This window comes from Camarhynchus parvulus, chromosome 1A (genome assembly GCF_901933205.1).
Source record: "Camarhynchus parvulus chromosome 1A, STF_HiC, whole genome shotgun sequence".
In the NCBI taxonomy this organism is placed as follows: Eukaryota; Metazoa; Chordata; class Aves; order Passeriformes; family Thraupidae; genus Camarhynchus; species Camarhynchus parvulus.
This window is the reverse complement of record NC_044586.1, coordinates 50,972,220-50,997,192: the sequence shown is the minus strand read 5'-3', so window position 1 is coordinate 50,997,192 and position 24,973 is coordinate 50,972,220. Positions and strand designations below refer to the sequence as shown.

At 42.0% G+C, this 24,973-nt stretch overlaps 1 protein-coding gene across 1 annotated transcript in view; it reads left to right on the top strand.

Moving 5' to 3' along the window:
• Positions 1-1,467: 1,467 nt before the first annotated feature.
• TRABD (TraB domain containing) overlaps positions 1,468-24,973 on the top strand; it is a 30,733-nt gene continuing 7,227 nt past the window's right edge. Inside the window, exons 1-7 of the mRNA XM_030960363.1 lie at positions 1,468-1,625; positions 13,564-13,626; positions 15,750-15,828; positions 18,443-18,609; positions 19,475-19,615; positions 22,092-22,202; positions 23,564-23,703. Of these exons, the coding sequence (XP_030816223.1) occupies positions 13,603-13,626; positions 15,750-15,828; positions 18,443-18,609; positions 19,475-19,615; positions 22,092-22,202; positions 23,564-23,703 (662 nt within the window). The 5' untranslated portion in view covers positions 1,468-1,625; positions 13,564-13,602. The remainder of the gene's footprint in view (positions 1,626-13,563; positions 13,627-15,749; positions 15,829-18,442; positions 18,610-19,474; positions 19,616-22,091; positions 22,203-23,563; positions 23,704-24,973) is intronic.

Sequence of the window (24,973 nt, the reverse complement as noted above, 5' to 3'; positions counted from 1 at the left end):
GCCATCGGGCACGCTCCTCGAAAGCATCAATCAACTTGTTCTGATCTAGTAGAGTGTCCCATCTTTCCTGGTGGCCTTCACTCACCAGTTGTGGGAAAAAAACCAAAAAGTCTTTGGAATCAGTGTACAGCACTAGATTAAAATGCCCAAAGTGAATATTTTTTCCTTTTATGTCAGACATTGGATGGTTCTTCCTCAGAATTGAAGGTCTGTGTAGCTTGCACCTAATTTGATTCATTCACACGTGAAATGCCTGGTCTGTGCTTTTATAGCAAGTTGAAACAGGAAGTAAAACTCCCAACTGTCTCAGCATGTCTGGACTTGATTTCCACATACCACACACTTGCAAAGCTCAGCCTAATCCTAAACTAACCCAGGATGTGAAGTAAGAAAAAATCAGAAAACAAACCTTCACATCTGTTCAAATGAAACTGTATTTAGACAACAAATGTGTGCTCAGACTAAATGGATGTTTAAGCCATACTGTCACTGAACTGTGACTTATCAGAAACAGAACAGAGAAACAGGAAAAGGGTAGAGACAGTTCCAGGACACAACCAGTTGTTATAATCAACTCTTGACACATCTTTCTGAAAACAAATATTTTCTTGACTAGTAAAATATTTGTATGTGTCAGCCTAGTAATTTGGAGTAACACCAAATGCCCCTTGTACTTAGAGGTGGTGTAACACAGATTTTCATGTTTTTTGGGTGAAACATTTAACTCTCTTCCAGCAGGAGAGGCTCACTGCAAGAGAGAAAGCAAAGGGCCAGAACAGCAGTGGCAAGCAGGGCTGCACATTGAGAAGTAATGGATAAATTCAGAGATGACGTCGTTTGGAGCGTGATATCCCTGCGATTTCAGTCTCCATTAGCCCCAGGCGTGTTTTCACATGGACACCCCGGGCAGTCCCACCCCTAAGGGCTCTTCCTTACTACTTACACCCCTACACATTTCCAGCCGGCTCCCAAGCACGGCCACAGCAGGCACGGACACCTCGGCAGCGCTGCGGGCTCCCAGCTATCCGGGGCTCTAAGGTCGCTGCCAAGCCGCACCTCCTGCACCGAGCCGGGCTCGGCCGAGAGCGGCCGGCGCGGCCGCAGGGTTGCTTCCCCAGTACGGAGAAACGCAGCCTCAGAGACGTGGCTCAATCCCCTGCCAGAAGGGTCCCCGCCCCCCACGGAAGCTGAAGACACAGCTGATGGCACCCTGCCCGCTCCGCCCCGGGCTGCCGCAGAAACCCCGATGGCCCCTGGCGGCCCATCCGTCGGCACGGATCCGAGCGGCCGCTGGGCCCGGCCCGATCACGGGGCCGCGCGGCTCCGGCCCGCAGCGGAGCGGCCGCCGGCGGAGGAGCCACGCGGGGCGAGCGAGGAAGGAAAAGAGGAGGGGCCGGCGGCGGGCGGGCCCGGCTGGCCTGGCGGGCTGGGAGCTGTAGTCCGCTGCCGCCGGCTGCCGCAAAACCGGGAGCGGAAGAGAACTACAACGCCCAGGGTGCCCCGCGGCGGCCCCGCCCCGCGCTGACTCGTGCAGCACGTTGTCCGGCTAACGCGCCCCGCGCCCGCTCCGTCCCCAGCGCCCCGGCCAGCGGCGGCTCCGCCGCTCCCATCGCCCGGCACGGCAGGTCAGCGGGGATGGGGGGCGGCCGCGCTGCCGTGTCCCTCCGCGCCGGGGGGCGGCGTGGCCGTGCTGGGGCCGACCCCGGTCGTGGCGGGCGCGTGCAAGGGGAAGCGGATGGGGGGTGCCGCGGTTCTCCCGGTGTTCCGCAGGAGGGGAGGTGGCTGCAAGCGGCGCGGCCGTGTCCCCTCGCTGCTCGCCCTTGGCACGCACCCGGCCCTGCCCCGCCAGGTGCCGGCCCGGAGGTGCTGCCGGGCAGCGCCCGCTCGGGCAGGGAGGTGGCCGGGGCGCGGCGGCCCTACTCGCTCCCGTTGCTGGAAGCGCTCCCCGGGCCTGGCGAGAGAGTTGCAGACGGGGCTGCTCCGGCGCTGCCCCGCCGATGACCGCGCAGGCGGCGGGGCCGAGGGGCCTCTCCTCGCGAGCTCCGCCTCGTAGCGGGCGGGCTGAGGCCATCGGCCCCGCTCGAGGGGCGAGAGGAGGCCGGTGCCCAGTGCCCGGTGCCCGCCGCCTCCGGGGGCGGCCCGCGAGGAGGCCCGCGCTGCCCTGGCCTGCCCCGCCGGCCGGGGAACTGCAGCCGGGCAGGAAACTTGGGGGGAAGTGCGACTCTGGGCCCGGCTGTAAGGTCCCGGGCCCGCGTGTCTTCAGCTCCTTCGTTATGGCTGTTCACTGGTTTGGGGGTTCACGGACGTGGCACAGCGCTCCTGGTCCAGGTGTTTGGTGATAAGAGCGTGGGATTTGTTTGGTTCTGGCGGAAAGCTCTGGAAAAGCCGAGACTCAGTTTTTCTTCTTTTTTTTCTGGTCTCTAAACAGTTGTGGCTTTTTCTGAATTCACCTCTGAAAATAGTTCAGATTAACCTAGCGCTTGAAAGTAACTTATGTCACAAACGTAGCCTGGGCTTTTCTCTTGAGGAAAATACATGTACTGATGCGGATGTCCATATAACAGAGGTGTTTATTTTTGCTAGCTTTCTGGAAGAAAGAGAGTATTTTTCTTTAGTAAAACTTTGGAGAAAGTTGCAACTAGTGGGTTGGAAAAGTGAGAGAACCGGATGGTCTTTTACAAGTTAGATGCTGTTTGTCAAATGTGGTAGTGACACTACTAGTTGAAAAAAATACCCAGGGTGTCTGGAATGACACTTCTCCATTTTGTAGAGTTATGTATCTGTGCAACTACTGTCCACCTCATTAATGGAGGTATTCCTTCTTAGAAAGCTAACAGAGTAAAGGAAAAAACAAATTAAAAACCCAAACCAAACAGATTCCAGGGGTTTTTCGTCTGTATTTTAGTAGGGGATACACCTTACACAGTAGGGGAAAAACATATCCATTTAATTATTCTAAGCTAAATGAGTTTATGAATTAAAATATCTGGGTTGTGGCTGTGGCACTGATTTGTGCCCTGCTGTCAGTGGCAGTAGACTTTCAAGATTCAGTAACTTGAATTGACTATTCTTTTGTAAATTTCAGTTTTAGGTTGCTTATTGTAAATTTCAGTCCTCACAGTGTCCGGCACTCTGGCATCTTAACTGTACACCACTTGGATATTGTGTAGCTTGGTGCTAGAAGAATTAGATTGATTTTTCAGTGTGTTCTTTCTTCCATATGGTAAAAATGATGAAACACTGCTGCTGCTGCCACCACAACTGTGAATGAACCACGTGGTATTACCGCCTATTTGTGGGAAAGTCATACGAGTGCTTTTTTTAAAAGAACACTTTTTGGAAAGTATCTTCTTGTTCCTTATTTGCTATTCAGGAAAAGTGCAGAGAGAGATTTGGGGCAGTCTTTGAAAATGTAGAAATGAGAGCAGGCCAGAGATAAGTGTGCTCCAGATTTAATGGGAGTGGTGTGTAACTGTGTCTGTCTGAAGTGATATCACAGCATGTGCTTTGCCAGCCAGTGCCAGTAGGAAAGAAGGATTCTGTAGCTCTCCTCGTCCTGTCAGGAGACAGGAACACTGGCTGTCTTTCATAGATGATTTAGTACAAAATCTGACCAGTGTAGTCTCTTGGTGATAGTTGTTACTAGATTAGAAACATATTTGCAGATACCTACGTGACTTGAATCTGAGATCAGACCTTCAGGTTTTAAAAGGGCCATTCAAATTTCAGGTGGTTTGAACATGTTAGTTAATACTGTGGTTCTGTATTTGAACTTACAACTTTTGTAGTGAAAACTGTTTTTTCCCTTTCTAATAAAGGATAGGGGAACATAACTTTATTATTAACCACAGTTTATAGATTTGTATAAAAATGCACATGCACTCAGTGACAAGTTCTCTTCCTGTACACTTCTTTTTCTAATAATAAAAAAAGTAGAGGAGCTCTTTTCTACTCCTGCCTCCTTCCTTCCCTTGCCTTTAGTTGATCTGCCTTGCAGTTTTGATTGAAATCACTGAGGGATGCAGGATCTTAGCATGTCCACATGCAAGAATTTAAATGTCCTGATGACCCTGCATATCAAGCACTGTGCTGGAGCTCCAGGAGTGTCTTCCTGTGGGTAAGCCCTTTAGGCTGTCTGCTGAATAACTCTGTCTCTGTTGATAGTGCAACGTCCTGCTCTTATGCTGAGAAGTCTGTCTATCTCAGGAAGGGTGTGCACGCTTTTGAGAGAGAGCAAGAGCCTACACCACAGCTGAGCAACACCATGACTGCTGGTGAAATTGAAGAAAGTGTCCAATCACCTGTGTGCTGCATCTGGAGACGCTGGTCTTGCCTTGCTAGGGTGCATATCTTGCATGTTGCACTGGTCGCTGTCCTTCAGAAGGACAGCCAGACAGCCGGTTACAGTGTAGCCTGCAAAGGAGGCCTGTGTGTGAGGAGCTGGGATCAGGAGTTGCTGAGGGGTTTTCTCGTTTCTTCCGAGGGCAGCAGATAGTAATGGAAATAGAGGTGTTGTTTGTTGGTGTTTTTTATACATATATCAGTATCAGGAATAGTGTGGCCAGCAGGAGTGGAGATGTCACCCTTCCCCTGTACTCAGCGCTGGTGAGGCTGCACCTTGGGTGCTGTGTCCAGTTCTGGCCCCTCAGTTTGGGAAGGACCTTGAGACACTGGAGTGTGTCCAGAGGAAGGCAAAAAGGCTGGTGAGGGGCTTGGAACATAAGCCCTTTGAGGAACAACTGAGGGAGCTGGGGGTGTTTAGCCTGGAGAAAAGGAGACTCAGGGGTGCCCTTACCACTCCCTACAACTTCCTGAAAGGTGGCTGTAGTCAGGTGGGGGTCGATCTCTTTCTCAAGGCAGCACTGACAGAACAAGAGGACACGGTCTTTTTTATGGAAAGAGTGATAAAGTTCTGGAATGGCCTGCCCGGGCAGGTGGTGGAGGCACCATCTCTGGATATGTTTAAAAAAAGACTGGATTGTGGCACTCAGTGCCATGGTTTAGTTGAGGTGTTAGGGCATGGGTTGGACTCGATCTTTAAGGTCTCTTCCAACCTAGTCATTCTGTGAATATACTGAATTGGTTAGATGCAGAGTACTTTTCAGGTTAAATGAGTGGTGCAACAGCTGGATGGACTTGGAAGTAGAACAGCTTTCCTGTGAGTGTGTCAACAGTACTGAGCTGTTAGTGTTATCATGGGCTTCTATGACTGCAGGCTGGAATTTGCTACTCTGAAGCTTTCTCTCTGAGGAGTTTTTCTTCAGTTCTCTGCCACAATAGAGCTGTATTTCTTTACTTGTTGCCAGAAGATGGGCTCGTGTCATGTAACTGTTTTCAGCTTTGTGTTCACATAATGATTTTGAAAGAGTAGGTCAGCTTGTTCACAGATAGTTTGGAGAGTAGGATGAAAGGGACAGGCAGAAGAACACTACTGATAAGTAATGTGCTTGGCAGTTGGGCAAAATTATTTGTCCTCTGAAATCCCAATTTTAGCATCATAAGGATTGTGTTTCAAAATGTTTATAACAAAAGTGAATGTGTCTGCTGGTACTTTTGAGATGTACCTTCTGCATATTTCAGGAGACAGCCATTGACACCACAGAACTTCTTCACTTGTTTCCTTTGCTCGCTGCTTGTAGGTAATGAACAGAGTGGAAGAGCTGCTTCTTGTAGAACTCATACACATGCAGCAGCTGTGCTATTTCCCTCCTGTTCTGCTTGGGAGTGTTTTGCAGAGGATTTTCCAAAACCAGAATTATCACTTTGTTCATAACTTTATGTGGCCTGGAGGGAGATGTACTGATATATTACCCCAAGCTGCTGGATACAGGAAAGTAATAAAATTATTTTGGTTCTAGATCTTTGCTGAATTCACATAATTCATATTGGAATCCAATAGGAAAGTGACTTGAATAGATGTGTAGGTTCTAAAAAACTGTCAGTTGCTGAGTGCCTGTCCAGACTTGAGCCACATCACTGTGGTCTTTCTGTCCCATGTTTCTATATTTAGCAGTATATTTATAACCTCTGCAACCTCTTAAAAGAGTAAGGATTTGGGCTAATGTTTGTTCATAAATCTGCAAAGCAGTGCATTAGCATCCTGATTCACCTCATACTTACTCATTTCATCAAGTAGCCCCAGTCAGTGTAATTAGCAATAACTTGTAAAACCACAGAGCATATGAGAATGCCTTCTTGTCTTTCACTGATAAAGGTGTTTTTAGTGTCCCAGGCCACATACTCTCATGTTTCAACACCTTCTTTCAAACAAAATTGATGCAGTTGTCTTTGACTTTTATGTTTTAACTACCAAAGCATCCAAATGGACGTTGACTCTAGTGTGCAGGTACCTGAGTTTAGACTGCATATGTCTGCACAGTTCATTTTGCAGGAAAACCTCATTAATGCTCAGAGGGTAAAAATATGCCTTTTGAAATTTGTGAACTTCTGAGTCGTGAGAAACTGGAGCCATGCTCTACAACCATCTGTGATTACAGAACCAGTTGCTCAGTTGAGTTTCAAAGGCGTGGGTTTGTATCAAAGAGATAACATGCAATATGTGGAGTAGGTCACCTTGGTGATAATTTTGAAATACATTCCAATTTCTGAATTTGTGGCTGTTACATTAATTGGTAGACAGGTCTCCATGGATGCATCCTTCTGAGTATGAACAGGCTATCAACAGAGTAGACACCATTTGGAGCTGATGATTGTTTGTAAACATTTGTGAGATTTCTGTGCATAGATATGGAAAAAGCCTCATCATTCTTAAATACACTGTTTATGTTGCAGAGTATGAGACTTAAGAGGTTATCTGTTATTTTGGTTTTGCCTTCGTAGTAGGTTAAATGTTAAGCATGAAAGGTGCTTTGCTAGGTATTTCAGACAGTAAGTAAAGAGTGCAACAGTTTGTCAGTGGGAGAAAAGTTTGGTCTGTATCTTCTGAAGTACTGATATGCCTCTTTTGTTTACATAAAATAAGTGATCCTGTTAAACGGTAGCAGTATTCAAATGAGATGTGCTTATGCAGTGCATAATATGAATGTAAAGTGTACAGGCTATACCAGCTAAATCAAATATCCATTGCTAGTGAAACTGCAGGTTTAGAGGATGAAAGGAGCACAGCACTCTTAATGCACATAGATGCAGGTAAATTTTTATTGCTGCATCTCGTGCCAAACTGATGGAAGCTGTGTTCTGGCCAGGGATACTGGTGTTAGAGGACTTGCACACAAGTCTGTTTGTGACATAGTTTTTTGTGTGTGCCTGTGGCTTGTGTCCAGTGCAGGGCAGTTTTGGCTCAGTTGCTGCATGACCTGTGTGAGGCGTGCTATATTCTCACTGGAGGACTCCCACCTTATTGTTTGACAGCTTGCTCTCAAATTCAGTCCTCAGCCTATCCTTTGTCTTTCCCACAGCAACTTTAGAGGAACAAGGATGGGTGGTGGTGCCTTGTTACTAGGAGGAAGTGCTGTCCTGTGGGGTGTGTGGGGATCCTAGAAGGACCAATGATTAAAAAGAAAGGAAAATTCAGATTGTAAAATTGAAATGCTTTGAAAGTTCCATGAGCCTTTGAACAACTTTTTTAGCTGCCAGAGGTCAGATTTGTAGACATATTTAAGCATTCATATACCTCAGTTACTTATTTGTAAACAGAAACAAACATACAGTCCTGTCTCAGAGGCTACAGGATTAACACTTTGATATTAACACTTTGATTAACACAAGAGATGTGGGTACTTGCTGCAATGTTAGTGAATACTGTAGCTGTCAAAAGCGCTAACAGATACATTTACATTTGTTTGTTACGGAGATCAAACTCAGAAATTTTTGCCTGTTCCTTTCAATAAAAGGTGGAACAAGCTGTAGTTTGGTGACTCCTTTCCTAGTTTCTTTACTAACTATTCTGATGTGTGTGCAGCGCACAGAAAATACAGAACAATTATAAGACTATGGACAACTTTTATTTCCCTCTTGCAGTGTCAACATATTGAGGAAACAAAGTGCTGCTTCTGAATTTCTGTACAGCTCAGAAGGAGGAAAACATCCAATAAAAATCTTGTTACAAAGTAGCTGACTATGTTGTTTTATGGGTAGGAGCATGAGAGGTTTTTTGAGAGCTTTCTTATCAATTCCGTTGAATCACTGTCTGAAGGAAGCAAATTTAGACAAGACATTAAAGGAACAAGTTTAGCCCTACCGTAGGAGGATACTGTAATGAATTTTCTGTGTGGTGTTTGAATTTTCTCACTGAAATTAAACAGGAAAGGACCTTTTGTTCTTTAACTTGCCTTGCTAGAAGCTGATTTGTGAGTGCATGTGCCTCTTGTGTTCTTGAGACTGCAAGCTAGGAGAGTTTCAGATGCCTAAATATGAAGCTGGAACCGAAACACTTGACTAAGGTTGACTAAGGCTATCAAGTATGATAAATGAGTTCATGAGAAGATTTTGTGCAAAGAAGTGCTGCTGAAGCTGGTTTATGTTAGGAAAGCTGGAGGGCTGTTGTGAAATAGCATGGCAGGGAGTTCTTTCTGCCTCTGCTTTGCCAGCGTCTGTGCAGGGTAAGTAAGCATTGCTAGAAGATGTTGAACTTTTCTGTGTGTTCCTTCCTGAACTTGCTATTTTGGGGGAAAGAGAATAATGCCCATGTGCTTGGGAAAAATACAGCCCCTCTTTGGCAGTACTTTTCTCAGTAGCAATGGCTGTCCTGTGTGTGCTGTAGGAACAAGAAGAGCTTGAGAGGAAATAGGTGCCTATCAATAGAGATGAGTAATGGCTAAATTCTAGGTTTGCAGTTTATTTGGTGGTCTCAAAAATTCCTGTTTGGTTGCCTAAGTATTTTAATAGTTGGCAAAAGGGCTTCATTTTTTTCACATATGTATGTATAAACAACAATTTTTAATGGCCCAGTGAATGGCAGGTCCCCTTGGTCTAACAAAGATGCGTTAAGCACAAGAATTCCATTTGCCTGGGAAAAAGGTGTTTGAGGTGGAGATTCAATCATCGTTCAATCATCAATCACCCCTCCTTGTTTCTTCTAGCTCCAGGAATTTTCTTGGTAATACTCCAACCAGGAGAATGAATCCCCGATTAAGACAGTCTCCTGGCAGATAAGACAACAGAAATACTTTCTAATCTCTGATCTTTATGAGTGCCTAAAAGCTGAGTCTCCCAGTGCATCTGAAAGAAGTGCACTGTCATGTCTGAGATTTTCAGTGTATGATCTATCTCGCAAGAGGGTCTTCCAGGCCTTTGAAGTAGCTGGAGGAGGGGAATTTGATTGGCTTCACATGTTCATGCCAAATCTCATGGTAAGCAGAACTTGAGGTTATGAGATATTGCAGTATACATATTATGGAACACTGTAAATAATTGTCTGAACACTCTATGGCTTTTCAGCTTGGGATTGAATTTCCTTCTGTTCCCTGGCAAGTTCTGCAGACTGCCTCTTTTTCACAAGCACCTCATCTAATCTTCGTGATCTTTTTCTCCTGGAGGAGCCGTGCTGTGTGTTGCACCTCTGAATGACTGTGAGACTCTTCCCTGCTTGCCAAAATAGTTTAAAATTCACCTATGGGCGAACAAGCACAAACAAATAAGATGCCTTGTTACCTTGTGTCATTTCTTTAGGAAAGTAAACTTAAAAAAAGAATAAAAAGCCCAGAACACAGGTTAGAAAATTAAACTCCAAGAAATTTTGAAATGCATGAATGTAAATTGTTCAAATGATGCCAGAATTTGATCTGAATTGGCCCCTTTTCTTGCTATTGGACATGGTGAAAGGAAGTGCATACAGATTTGTGCGCTTCAGTTGGTTATCTATGTAACAGCAAGGTACATTTGGTGTTCTCTCAGAGGCTTCAAATTATATTTCAAATATCATAGCACTCACATACCTTCTGTGAATACATAGAAGCACAAGGATAGTGCCTTTCATGTGGATTAACTAGATCAGCCTGGAGTCCAAGGTATTTGACTAATTCCTAAATACATGGACTTTTGCCAGTGCTGCTGAGGAGGATGCTGCTAGCTGAGTACCCAGCCTTGCCTGTACTCTAGTGAGTCTAGAACAAGACTTCTGCATGGAAAATTTCAGCTCCATTGTAACTTGAGCAGATCTAAGCACCTGAAAACAAGGGCATAAAAGCCTGGATTGGAAGGGATCTTCAAGATCATCTAGTTCCAACCTTCCTGCAGTTGACAGAAGCATCTGTAACTAGACCAGGTTGCTCCAAGCTCCATTCAGACTGGCCTTGAACTCTCACAGGGGTAGGGCATCCACAGCTTCTTTGGGCAACCTCTTCCAGTACCTCATCACCCCCACAGTGAAGAATTTTTTCCTGATATCTAATTTGAATCTAGTCTTTCAGTTTGAAGCCTCTCAGTTTGAATCTACTCTCTTTCAGTTTGAAGCCATTCCCCCTTGTTCTGTTACTACAGCTCTTGTAAAATGTCCCTTTCCTGGTTTTTTTAGGCTCCCTTCAGTTACTGGAAGGCTGCAATTAGGTCACCCCAAAGCCTTCTCTTTTCCAGGCTGAACAACCACAATTGTCTCAGCCTTCCCTTGCAGGAGAGGTGCTCTAGCCATCTAACCATCATGGTGGCTTCCTCTGGACTCAGTCCAACACGTCAGCGTCCTTCTCTTGCTGGGGACCCCAGAGCTGGATGCAGCACTGCAGGTGGGGTCTCACAAAAACAGATCAGAGGGACAGAATCACCTCCCTCTCCCTGCTGGCCACACTCTGGATGCAGCCCAGGACACAGCTGGCTTTCTGTGCTGCAAGTGCGCATGGCCAGGCTGTGTCCAGCCTCTCATGCACCAGCACCCCCAGGTTCTTCTCAGCAGGGCTGCTCTCAGTCCCTTCATCCCCAGCCTGTATTGATAATGGAGAGTTGCCCCAACTCAGTGCAGTACCTTGTACTTACTAAACCTCATGAGATTCCTATGGGCCCACTTGTCCTAGAGGAAAATGGTGGCAGACTTGCCTGTCAGTGTTGCTGCTCATTCTCTCATCTGGCCATGGAAGTATTGTTCCATGGATTCCCTGCAGAGGCTGGAGCTGAAAACTGCAGTGAAACAGTGAGCTGGAAACTGCTTGTTTTCTCCAAAGGTATAGGTCAGTTAAAAACTGGTATTAGTTAGCTTGAGTAAACTTCAAAGATCTCTCCCCCACCCTCAGCAGTATCAGACATATAATTTAGTTAGTAGTGAGAATGGGATGATGTTTCCTAAAATGTCACTTGGTGGGAAAAAATACCATGTAGTGTTTCTGTAGAGGAGTCTATTTTTAAAACAAAACTTGCACTTCATTAGTTTGAAGAGTAGTCTGTAGATAAGAGACATACTTTCAAATGCCAGCAGACCTTAATCAAGCGTAGAACTTTAGGTTGTATTTAGGGCCAGCTGATTCACTGACAGAAAAACACTGTGATATTTTGCACACAAACCAATTGAGAACCAAGCCTAGAGCTGAGCATCAGAGTATTGGTACACTGAGTGACGCTGTAGTTGAACAAGTATTTTCTTAAAGGGCAGTTGGTTTCAGCATCTCTGCTTCATGCTGCTCCTCAAGTTTTGGTGCTGCAGTTCTTCCTGCAGCTGTTTAATCATCTGAACTAAAAATGCCTTGGTAGAGTGAGGGGGAAAAAGTGGTGTTTTTTTTAAACTGAGCCTGCTTTCCAGTGTAGTTTACTGTCTAAGCCAACAAGTAGTCAAGCCAGTCTATCAGAGACAGGACAGGATAAAAACAGGCTCTGAGTTTACTTAACCCCACAAAACTGAGAGACTATCTGGAGTGAGGTGTCTGTGGGCTGGTGTGTCTCAGTCAGGTTGCAGGTGTCAAGGCAGGGCTTTCCTTCTGCTGTACTGCTTTAGATCTGTCCACACCACTTGTAAATTGTGGAAATACTGAAGCAGAAGAGCGGTTCAGCTTCACCTGCTGTTGCAGTTTACTCTGACATCCAGATTTCCTTGACTTGACTCCTTGGAAGGCAGGAAGGTCCTGGTTTTAAAATTGTGCCTTGTAGCACATCCACTGGAGTGCTTATGTTGCCTGTGCAGACATCTTGTATGTTTTTGAATTGTTTCTTTTAATGAACCTCTTGGACTGTGTGCAGTGTGTATTTTTTTGTTTTAATGAGGTATTTGCCTTGCAGCTCAGGAGTTGTGTCTGTAGCTGTTGCCTGCTCAAGCTGTGGGAATCTGTTGGGTTTCATGGGGATTTTGCTCTAGAGACCATACAGAAGCCAAGATTTTGGCCACTCTGCTTTTTTCTTGCCCAGCCTGCAGCTGTGATCTCGGGTTTGCTGGCTGACCACGAGCAGTGGGCAGCGAGAGGGCACAAAATCCTGAAATCCCTCTGCTGCATGGTGGGAGATGTGCCAGTGGACAGAATTACGCTCACTTGCTTCACACTGTCCAGGCAAATGCTCTTGTAAAGAAACGTACTTTAAGCAAAGCTAGAAAGTAAAATGGCTTTCTAGAAACCAGAATGCAGAGCACTGATCCAACTGCAGGAGACTTTTGTATTTGGGATTTGGGGGAGGCTTGCCATTGCCATCACATTTGTGTGCTGAAGTATGCTGTCACCCAAATGCCAGCCAGCTTTTCTCCAGCCTCATCTGACCATAGGGCAGGAGCCAGACTTGTCTGTCCACTCCTCAGAGCGGGACTGCAAATGTATTCCATGAATAAGTTGCTCAGGATTGCTCTCTCTCTATTTAATAAAATAAAACACTGATCTCGTGTACTGTGAAATAGCTCAAATGGAGGTAGCACAAAATGCTGTAGTAAAGAAGCAGCACTTTCTTGGAGTGCTTCAGTATTAGTGGATGGCAGTGAGAATAAGCAGAATGAGCACTAGTCATGCATCCAGTGTCTTGTGTAATCACCTCAAGAGTACCACGCAAGTTCAATCACAGCACTCTGCCAGCACCAGGGAGAACATTGGACTTTTAAGATTCCTTCATCCCCATTGTTAAACTAAAACATGGAAACCATTCAGTAAGGATTTGAAAACCTAGTTTCATAGGTTTGTCACACAGATACTAGCTGACTGACCTTCTAACCCTGGCATATTTATGTGTGGTCGCATGATGCAGATAAAACAACATGTATTACTATAGTTAAATATTAAGATTGTGACTGCTCTCATAATATTTTGTGCAGCAGTAAAATACTAGAAATATAGATGATCCCTGGAATCTGCTTAAAAACTGTCTTGATGTAGTTGATATGAACTAGACAGAACTACTGACTAAGTTGAGCAAGATTTTTGCTGTTGCAGAAGCTGTTCTCTGGCTTGAGCCACCTCAAGAACCATACTGAAACAGGCTGGTTTTACTTGGGGGAGTTGCTGTTGGTTTGTTCTGGTTCTCTTAATAGCAGTAGAATTGAAGAGGTGACATTTGTGCCTCTTCACTTTGCTGCTTTTATTACTTCAACCTTTATTGGAGACTGTAGAGACACGTATATATTTTTTTTCCCTGGACAGTTCTTGAGCAAATATTCTGGGTTATGCCAATAATTTTTACTTCTCTCCTATTTGTTTTTACTTCTTGCAGTTCTTGTGTGGTTGGTGAAAATAAGCCTACGCTGCAGGAATGCAAGAGGAGCAACAGCCTGAGGTAGGGCTTGGAGACTAAGTTTGTATCTCAGTACAATTGCAGGGAAGGTCAAGAGTGAATTAGCCAGGTTCTTCCACTTATTTTTGGGCAAGTTCTGCAAAGTCTTAGGACTGAGAATGCCGGTGTGAGACCCCTTTTAAAATGGGGATGGAGAGCTGAGTGCTATTTTTCTTGATACATTTAGTTTCTTTTCAGGTTCTCTTTCCCTCCAGTTGCAAAAGCTAAAATGGGTCTTTTCTGTTGTTCTATTTGCAAGTGAGGAATTGCATAAAATCGCTTAACCTATGAGATGAAACCTTTAGGAGGAAAAAGGTTTTGTGAGTAAATTACAGAAATTGATTATATACAAATAATGTCATTGTACATGTCTGAAGTTCCTTGCCAAATTAAACTGAGATTCTTTTTCTATCCTTTCTGTTCCTTTCCTTCTTCTTTCATATCCATGTATCTCAAAACCTTTTTCTGGTATAGCAGGTGAAACTCAGGAAATTTTTATCCTATGAAGTATAAGAATGTCAGTTCTTTTGTCCTGTTAATAAAAGAAAAGGACAACAGATTCCTAACATGGTGGTTTAGTGCTGTGCTCATTGCAGTGTTGTGATGTTGTGATGACAAAGCCAGCATAAGTGATAGGATTAATTCCATATGTTACAGATGGATAAATTTTTCCAAAATATTGTTGTGACTAGACTTAAAGTATGCAAGCAGTAGTTGAGCCATATGTTGTGATCAAAAGCTGAGCTGGTGTTAAATTAGATTCGTGAATGTAATTGCAATTTGCAGTGTAATTGCAGTTTGCAGTTGTCAATGAACAGACTTCTGCTTTGTAGTGAAAGGATGATGTGTTGCTGTGACTATTTTAAACTTTGCACTACAAAGCTGTTGTATGTTTTGAGTTTAGTCCATGAAATGTATCATAAATTTTTCCTTGCCTTCAATGGGGCCACGGTAAGACTCAGGATTTATTTTCTCAAAATTTCTGTTTGGCATTATGGAATGCAAGAAGAAAATAATTACTCTTACAGAAAGCTCTTAACATTTGGGTGTGCTTTGTACAGCCTTGCTTTAAACCTTACCAGGTTAAGTACAAAGTACATAAACCAGTCATTTTAGCTAAAAAGCTGACATGCATCAGGAGAGGTTGGCTGCCTGCTTGCTGACTCATTAATATTTTCTTTCCCTTGGAAAGTACTTTAATGATGATGAGTTCTCATCCCGTCTCTAACTTTCTGACTTAATGTTGTTCAGAAATTTCAAATTCTTCCAATAATCATCCTGATTAAACTTTCAATTAAGGTAGTTGCCTAAAGGTAGTTTATAATGTAACTTCCCCTTGCTCCTGAGTATTTTCTGCACTAAATCTGCCTCTCTGGCTTGAATGACAGGAATTATTTAAATTCTATGCATGGGTTTTAAAACTTGCTGTTAAATTAAAAATCAGAAAGGTTTTTGTTAGCCAAAGACCTGTATCACATACTTCTAGGGATAGTATCCAAGAGTCAGTCTTTGTGAATCTTTTCAATTGCCTTCTGTTCCTTTAGAGAGCAACACTCTGCAGGTGCCTTGTATCTTTGATTTCTGATATGTATAAAGTCAACATGCACGTGAATTTTGTAAGATTTGATGTGCATATTGCATAATTGCCTTATTCTAACAAATACTTGGCCTGACTCTTCTAGAATGGATGTGTTTAGTCTTGTGAGTACTGATTAACTTTGTCAGACTCCTGACAGACTAGTGCTGACTGGTAGTTGAGTCAAATGATATAATCGGTGCACATTTTAGTTTTCAACACAAAGTGCTGTAGTACTGTAGTAGTGTTAGAGATAAATTTGTTCTTTTTATCCAGAATCCCATTTATTTTAAAATTCCGTGTCAGGTATAAATATTATCTCTTAAAATAGACATGAAGTAGTCCATTGTTTAGATGTTCTATCCCATACTCAGGCAGCTAGGAAAAAATAGTTGTAAAATCACAAATGTTTTGAACTGTGACACTGCTTGAATTATTTACTTGCTTGAATATTATTGGTGGGTTCAAATTGAGTAAACTCACAAAGGGAAAGATGTATTGAAACATTTCATTATAATTCCCAGCCTCCTTTTGAATTTGTTTCATACAGGCTGCTGCAGATCCCATGTCGTCCTCTGATGCACCAGAAGATGGCCCAAAGGGAGCGTCAAGTATATCACAGAATATCTGTATGTTTCTGGTTGGACTGGGGAGGGTGATCATACTGGAAGGGGTATTCAACTAAATGTCCTTGCCTTTTCCTTACCTAGAAGGGACAGGACTGTTGGCAAAAAAAGGAGGTGCTAATGAAGTCATAGCTGATTTAATCTGTTCTTGATTTGTTTCAAGGCCCAGTTGTGTAAATCAAATTTAGAAATAGCAATGACATGTAGATTGTCAGTTTGCTGATCCCATACTTTCAAAAGTAAATATTTTTAGATTTAAGAGATACACTTAGCTATTGTTTTAAGCTTAGCTATTGCTTTCTAAGCCAGTGATGCATGAGTATATGTTTGCTTTGGCAGTCTGGCATCTAGTGATATGATGGTGATGAGTTGTCCCAAATCATGCTAGCTTTGCCCATGCTAGCATGATAATGTTTTGGCAAGCCTGCAGGAAGTGGCAATAAAAGTATTCCAACCAAAACTGTCTTGTGAAGCCCAGGAAGAGTATTTTTTCTTACCTGTTATTGGTAAGATCAGATAATGACAGGCATTTCTTTCTCAAAAGTGAAAAACACAGGCTTCTTAGGATTTGCTTTATCTGTATTGATACACTGTTATTATATTAGTGTATCCGGTGCTGATTTGTAACAATAGGAGCATTCAGATTGTGCTTTCTGGCAAATAATAGGCTCTGAACCACCTTAGGGCAAATTAGTGTGTGACAATAGCACCGCTGAATAATTCCTAGGGATCTCAGCTTTCATGGGAGCAAACAGAGCTTTGACTAAAGCTATGCAGACCTAAAGAAGCAGATCAATTTTTTATGTGGCTTTTTTTTCCAGATATAGAAGTTGGTTCAATAAAAGCCATAGCTGCTTCTGAGAATGTTTTCCTTAATTGTGTCCTTAAATTATAACATCTGGTGCTGTACCACTATCACATTTTTTCTTCACGTGAAACATTATTCAGTCCAGTACTGAGTATATGTGTGAGGTGAAAGCTTGAAAAGTAAATAGAAATTACACCCTTTAAGGGTTACCAAATGTGTAGAAACCACTTTTAGTTGGGGGAATCTGAATCATAAATGGCTTTAGGCTAGGAAATATTTGAGACAGGTATTACACACACTTCCCCAAGTGTTATGTTCTCCATTCAACATCCACTTTTGACCATAGTGGGAGGTGGGATATTTGCTTAGGTGGGTTTTTGTTTATCTGCTATGGCTGCCTTTATAATTATGTGACTGAGAGTGCTACAAATGCAGCAGCCTTACCTCTACTTCCATTTTTCTTACCTCCTCCTCATCATCACCATCTGTTTTGGCAGCAACATTGCCATAGCTCAGACGGTACTGATTGCAGCACACCATGTTCTTGGGTATTGACCATGAAGCTCAAATGCTAAGAAGGATGTTGAAGGGTTGCTTTTGGTTTTTTGGTTTGGGTTTTCTCTTTTGTTTGGTTGGTTTTCTTCTACTTTGGTGGGATTTTTGTTTGGTTGGTTTTGGTTTGGGGTAGTTTGTTTTTTTTTAACATAAAGTCTTCCAAGCTTAGTATTTGTGGGACACAGCTGGGGCCAGAGCCACACAGCTAAACCAGATTCATAAAATGAATGTGTGGTAGGAGGCTGTAATTTATCTGCATCTTTGACATCCTGCCTACAAACTGTTCACTAATCTTTTTTTTTTTTTGTTCCCCTGGGCTTATGATCCTATTCCAGGCTTCTGGAGACCACTTGAGACTTCTGCTAACTTGTGCAGCAGCTTGCCAGAGAAAGAGAGTTGGTTGGAAACAAAACTCTGCTTTCCTGCTCGATACTTTTTTTTTCCTAAGATGCATTACAGCTTTAAGATGACTCATTCAAAACAACTTTAATTTCTCATTGATAAAGAATTAAAGCTTCTCTGTCTCAATCAATGAGGCTATCTGGCAATGAGCATCTGTGACAAAGCTGATAGATCCTCCTGTTTTCCATACAGGAAGCTTGACATAGAGGAGCTAAACTCACTTTGTACCATTTTGATCTTAAATAGTTGTTGAATCTAGGGAAGAATGATTGGATTCCTAACCTAAATACCTCTTGAGGTTTAATTTTCCTTTGTGTACTGATCCCTGGTGTGTTAATCCCAGAACAGGCTAAGGTTGGTACTGTAGGTATCCTATATGTGCCAATATGTGGAGGTGACTTTACTATCATATTCACACCAGTGCCATGTGTTGCTATTGTTTATATAGATAAGAATCCCAAAATGGAACACTTCGGGTTTAGAATTTAAAAAATGCTTTTTTTTTTCTTTTTCTCTAATTTAGTGTATACCTTTTCTAAGTATTCTTTGCTTCTCTGTCCACCTCACCTGCCACACAGCTTCTCTCTTTCCCTTACTGAACTGCGTGGACAACCTGTCCCAGTGTCCACAGGGTAGGAAACCTGGACTGAGACCCATGCTTGGAGGCAGCCTCTCCAGTGATGGCACTCTCAATGATGTAGCTTCAGAATTGAATGTAAGATTACAGTGGTAAATCAATGGCCTTTTAGCTCTGCTCTGCTGTTTAGTGGCGACATTTTTATTTTCTGTCTCTACTTACCTGCACTTTATGTCATGTGTGCTTTTCTTTTCTATTTTTCTTTACATTTATAGCTGATGCAGATGCATTTAAAATTCTCCTGGAGATGAAGCTGAAGAAGAGGCAGAAAAGGCCTGCTTTACCAAACACTGTGACTGAGCTTAATACTGAGGATGGTTCTAAAGTATACGTGGTTGGAACAGCCCACTTCAGTGACAGCAGCAAAAAGGATGTAGTAAAGGTAAATACTCAGTGTGAGCCCTTCAGCAGCATCTTTATGATGTTTCAATTTAGCACTAAGTAGAATAAAGTCCAGCTCTCTGACTTGGTTCTGTGCTGTAACCTTCAGGCTCTGTTTTTTCTAATTGGCTGTTGGAGGGCTAACAGCGCTATGGGCTGAGAAGCAGACATGTTACGGTAATAATTTTTGATGCAACATATTGGTCTCCCAGCTCAAATATTTTTATTTGCCCTTCAATAAAAAAGGCAGATAGAGTGTCAGTGTTCAAAGTAGAAATCTCACTAGTGAAGCTTAGATTGCCTGGATAGTATTTGGCTGTAAAACCATCCTGCACAACACTTGGATTCCATTCTCAAGCTGCAAATAGGTCTGAAGCTCTAGTGCAAGTAGGAACTATCGCATATTGTACCTCCTGCAGACTCTGCAGTTTAGACAACCTTTATTCAGGAGGTAGAGGGGGAGGAATCTTATAAGAACCAGGGTTGCAGGGCTGACAGTTCTGGCACAAAGTGTATTCTAACTCAGATGGAAAAATACCACAGAGAACAGTCAAAATAATTTTGTGAATGTGAAAAGTTTAACATAAAGTGTTTCTTCCCTGCTCCCCTCCCCAGCACAGTATGTTCACCATTATCCTGTCCCAAAGCATCCAGTAACTAAGACATTTTGCTGTCACCTTCCTTAATATTTTTGTCAATGCATAGTTATTTGGAGAACTCTTATTTACTATTCTGCTGGGTTTTTTTAATTGAAAATTATTATTGGAATGTGATTTTAAGGTCCTTTCTCTCTTTAAAATGTTGATATTGGCTGCATTTCTGTTTATTCCTTTCTAAAGCAGTATAAATAAATTCATCTTTTTCAGACAATACAAGAAGTGCAGCCTGATGTAGTTGTAGTGGAGCTGTGCCAGTACAGAGTTTCTATGTTGAAGATGGATGAAAAGACCTTACTAAAAGAAGCCAAAGAAATAAATCTGGAAAAACTTCAACAAGCTATAAAACAGGTATGATTCCTACAGTGAGAATTAAAGGTTTATGTTAAGAACAATCTGTCAGATTGCAATCCAAACCAGTGTTCCCACCAGCTGGGAACCTAATACTGTTGATGTAGGTGAGAGTACTATTACAGTGGCAAAGCTAGGTTTGGGTGTTATTTCTGTTTTCAGATGGAGCATTGAGGACTTTCTTTTCACAACGGGATTGGTTGGGCAAATTGTTAACCTTGACAGGAATCCTCCTGCATTTAACAGCTGCTCCATTTGCAGGACACAAGTCTAACTTTGCAATTGCAATGCTTTGCTAATATATTTAAATGTGATTATTATTCCTGCAATCTGCATCTGTATCACAACTATTAAAGAGCACTTAATTTTGGTATTTTCTGTTTAGCTGCATTCCTTCTTCAATCTAGTGTGCTGCTCTTTAATTCCTACCTATCCACTTGTCATTGGAGTAGTTTCTAATTGACAATAGGCCCTAGAGGGGGATTCTGAAAAATTTGGGCTAAAAAGTGTGGGATTCTCTTCAAATTATAACTACTCTGGCAGTTTGATGTGGACATGTCTGGATGTGTGTGCAAAAAAAAAAAAAAATCCTGTATTTTTTCAGTTCCACTTAGCTAGCTTGCATTGGAATGATTTTAAGCTAGGCACAGTGCAACAACACAAAGTTGGTTTAAAAATGACCGGACACTTGATTAGAATGGCAGTGCTTGATCAGTGGTAAAGAGTTTGTGTCCAGTTGGATGAAGAAATTTGTAGATTGCTATTTTGATTGTGTGGTAACTGTATATTGGAATTGCTTTATTGATGTAATTGGGGGATTTCCAGGAGTGCATCCTCCCCCCAGAGGAATATAATCTGCATGCATGCAGAACCCCTTGCAGTGGCTCAGGGCTATGCAGTGTGTGTGCTCACACACAGGGTCTCAGAGCTGGCTTTCTGACTCGCTCAGGGAGGCAATAATGTGTCTTTGCTGTTTTCTTTGTTTATGCCCTGTCAAAGGAAAAGACACTGCAAAACACTTGCATGTTGCATGAATTGTTGCATCTATCTGTTTATCTTAGGTAAGGTGGATTATTCTGATGCATGTAGCCAAAATGCATGTTCACAACAACTGGAACAGCATAGCTGGGGGTCTTCTGACCTTGTGAACAGGCACAGAAACTTTTTTTCTTTATATCGAAGCTAAATGCAACAGTTTATGTTGTGTTAAGAGGAAAAAGACAATGAAAACAAAATAGCAGACTTTTTTTTCTCTGTGATGTAAAGTCAGGTTGGCAACTTGGCAGTTGCCACTTCCTACCTGGGCTTGAAGTGATCTTGCATGCAGGCAGTAGAAAACACAGACTCTGTTGGGTCCAAAGCCAGAGAATACAGCAAAGATCCTTCCTATTCTTATAGCTCAGTATTAGTCTCCTTTACTCTGTTTGCAGGAATAATGCAAATAATAAAATTTGAACATTTGGCCTTTTAAAGAACGTATTTCTCTGTCTATGGTCTCAACCAAAAAATTCCCTGACCTTTCCCCTTTGAATTACTAACAGTATGGATTGTATAGGGAAAACCAGGAGAACAGTCCAACTGTCTCATGCCAAATTATAGTGTCTTTGTTTTTCTCCGATAAACATCAGACCAATTGGTAAGTTGCTCAGTTATGTCTTAGTTGCCTCATCTTATTGAAATGAGACAGGCCCAAAAGCTACACTAAAAGTCAAAGCTGCTTTCAACTTTCATCCTTAAGTTTGGAAATGAGGAAAGAAAGCCCAAATGGTGTCTTTTTATAATCACTTACATTAAATATTTAAGCGCTAAAATTGGATTTCATTGCTTTTAATTGAAACTGGAAGATGAGCAGAATGTTGATATGAAACATAACATATTTGCAATGGATCACTGGCATCCACAGCTTGTCAGGTAACTGCTGCAGGTTAAAACCAGACTTCCTTTAGCTCCTCCTTGAATTTCAGAACCCTTACAGTTGTTTGCAGAGAAGTACCTGTTTGCTTTCCATTAAGCAAAGTAACATGGTGCACAGTGGTATCTGGCTCAAATGTGGATAACCTGGAGATGTGCAGTACCAGTTGGCTCAAACCAAACTGATAAGACAGGTTTTTCTTACCTTCTCCCTGGCTTCCTGCTTCCACTATCCCTTCTGTGTCTGTACCACAGAACTGTTTAACCATTAAGTTATTCATACACTTGCTTCAGGCACACAGAGTAAATACAGACTGAAATAAATCTGGCTGTCCTTCTTTATTTTCTTAACCTGTTGTACATTTTTGTTGAAAGGCAGAATACTTTGGCCACGCAGTGAGGTAAACTGATAAAAACTGACATATGGGCTGTATTGATCAGTGAATTGGCTCCAAAATGTAGCTTCAGTGCTGTTTCTTCATTAAAATAATGTTTTTTTTCATTTCTGTGAACAGTGCATTCTTCAGCCTGTTTTTTTTACATGTTTTTCTCCCTCTTCTGCCAGAACGGAGTCATGTCTGGATTGATGCAAATGCTGCTTCTGAAGGTTTCTGCTCACATCACAGAGCAGCTGGGAATGGCCCCAGGAGGAGAATTCAGGGAGGCTTTCAAAGAGGTGAGAACTTGAAATGGCTTTTCTGAGGTCAGATTACTGGCCTTTTGCTTCCAGAGTTGAACTCAATAAAACCATTTTGCTGTTGCCTGGAAAAGAGTCACTCTGGCAATACCTCTGCTGAAGCCAATGAAGTAGTAAAAATCATTTTCGACTTCAAACTGTACCTCAAGGTACAAAGATTTGTAGACATAAGTGGTAGGAAAGCAATTCAAATAAGGCTTTTTCCTGATGATATTTCTGAAGACATTTGTTTTCATTAATGATTTAGTTTCTTTTAAATAATTATTTTTGAATTCTCAATATTGATCTTAGTCCCATTGTTTGGTGGTGTCAGGCTTTCAGGCTGTGAAAACCAGTTCGAAAGGATTAATGAGATCTGATATGTTCCATTCATCTACAAAGATTGGGGAAGTGAAATACCTGACTGATCTGTTGGTTCTGTATGGTCTTTTAATGTCACCTTTTGTACTACTGCCAGCAGTGATACTGGAATTAAATAGTTAGCTGTGTTTTACACTACTCTTATTTTTTTGTCTGGGAATACTGGGACACTATTTTCTCTATGTGCATCCATCTTGCAGAATGTATCTTGCTATTTTTATGTAAATTATGCACTAGTAAGGAAATCTGAGAGACATTGCTGATAAATAATCTGGAATCATTTGGTATATTCAAGGTTTATTTTCTTGTGCATTCTAGACCAGAATGAAATGTGTTGTTTCCCATTTTAAGCAGGAAAGAAAAAAAATTAGCTCTGTCCTATTCTAAGCGATTGCTGGAAATTTTTAAATTTTTAAATAAATAATAGAAAAGAATTTTCTGGAAATTCTATATTGTGCTAAAATGTGTCAGGGTAATCTACAGCTAAGTCAGACTTTATCATGTGTATCTGGCATCAGTTATTGTCTCATAAGCTCTTTCTTTAATATCTTTTGCCATGACCAACTGTAAGGTTGATGATCCTGACAAATCCTAGGTGAAAGCAAAATGATGACACCATTGATGGTTCTCCTCAGACCTTATTCAGGCCCAGATAGATATTGAGCCATATTGTCACCTTATATAGTAAATATTCAGAAGCTTTGTGCTTCAGTACAAGTAACCTCAAGGGTGTGGCATTACAATTTAATGGAATTTAACCAACTGCATTGTGTAGTGGATTTATTCATTTATGAAGTAATGTAGTAGTATTTTGTAAATTTTACTTATTGCAAAGCCAAAATATTTTTTGTGTTGAAGCATGATATATCTTGCTCTTTAAGATACCTTGTATAACACAGTAAATCCTTACCGTGCATTAATAAGAATGTGCTGTGCTGCAGTATGAAATGCTGACTAGTTATTTGTATCTTCCCTTTCAGGCCAGTAAAGTACCTTTCTGTAAATTCCACCTTGGTGACCGGCCCATCCCTGTTACATTTAAGAGAGCAATTGCTGCGCTTTCCTTCTGGCAAAAAGTCAAGCTTGCTTGGGGCCTTTGCTTCTTATCCGACCCCATCAGGTATGAATAAGCACCCCATATGTTTTATGTTTGGGGTGGATTATTCAATTCTTCAGTTTGACTTTAGTATGAGGGTACCCAGCCTAATGCAATGAAATTTGAAGTTAGTGAGAAGGATGAATATACAAACTATCCTGCAATAATATGTATTTTTGAAGTGAAAGCTGTCTTTCTGATCTTGTCAGGTCTTCCTTTGTCTTTCAGGGCATTACTTCCAGGTGAAGTGTAAGATTAGATGCTGAAGAATTCCTAGTATACTTTAAAAATTTCTTTAAATTATTATTTTATTATGCAGAATATGAAATATTTCTTACTACTGCATGAGGATATTGTAAATAAGAGAGTAAAGGCCTCAGTACAATAATGTGTATATTCTTAAGAGTTCCACATCCAGCCATCAACATGAGATTCCATGGAATATGGAGTAATAATTCAACATCAAAATTGTCAGTTTGTTGATGTTTCTGGGTCTGTTGAAAGCTAGCATTTCTCCTTTAGCTTGCCCTGCTCACATTTGTAGTGTCCTTTTCATCTTGGAAACTAAAGGAAGCCTGTTTGACATCATTCTTTGATAGACAGTGATGCTAAACCAGATCATGTCATTGCCACAAGCTATGACCCACAGCTAGGGGTTCTAACAGAAGGGTTTATAGCACCTATGAAAAGAATAAAAGCTCATTGCATTTACTCCTGCAGTTCCTTTTTTGCATTTCCTGACCGTTTGCTATTTTTCTGTTCTGCAAATTGGTTTATAACTTTGATGTCTCTGCTAGACCTGTGATTGACACTAGGAACCTACAGATCCTTTTCCATGCCCTCAGATCGTGCATTACAGTGTGCCTTTTTTGTTCCTTAAGTAGAGTCTTTGTGTGTTCAGTGATCAGATCTGCTTCCTCAGAAGAGCTGTGTGTAGGCTTTTCTAAGCTTATTAATGCACACTGAAAATGGGGCATCATGGTAACTCATGCCTTTGAAGGCCTAGTAGTTTTGCTGACTTGAGTTGCCAGCTTTTAAAGTGGGAAAGCAGAAAATCCAGTTGAACTGGCTAAAGGCAAGTGACCTCTTTTCTTTCCCTTTCCTTCACTGCAGAGGCATTGTTAGGTATCAAGTTCTACAGGTTTATGGAGATTATTTTCCTTCTGGAGAGGAAAACTGGGGGACGAGAACTGTAGACTGTGTTTAGGTGTAACGCCCAATTGTTTTTATTCATTAATTTGTCTGTGTTGACCTTTAAAAGCGTAACAGATACTGAGAAAACTTACCTTTCTTT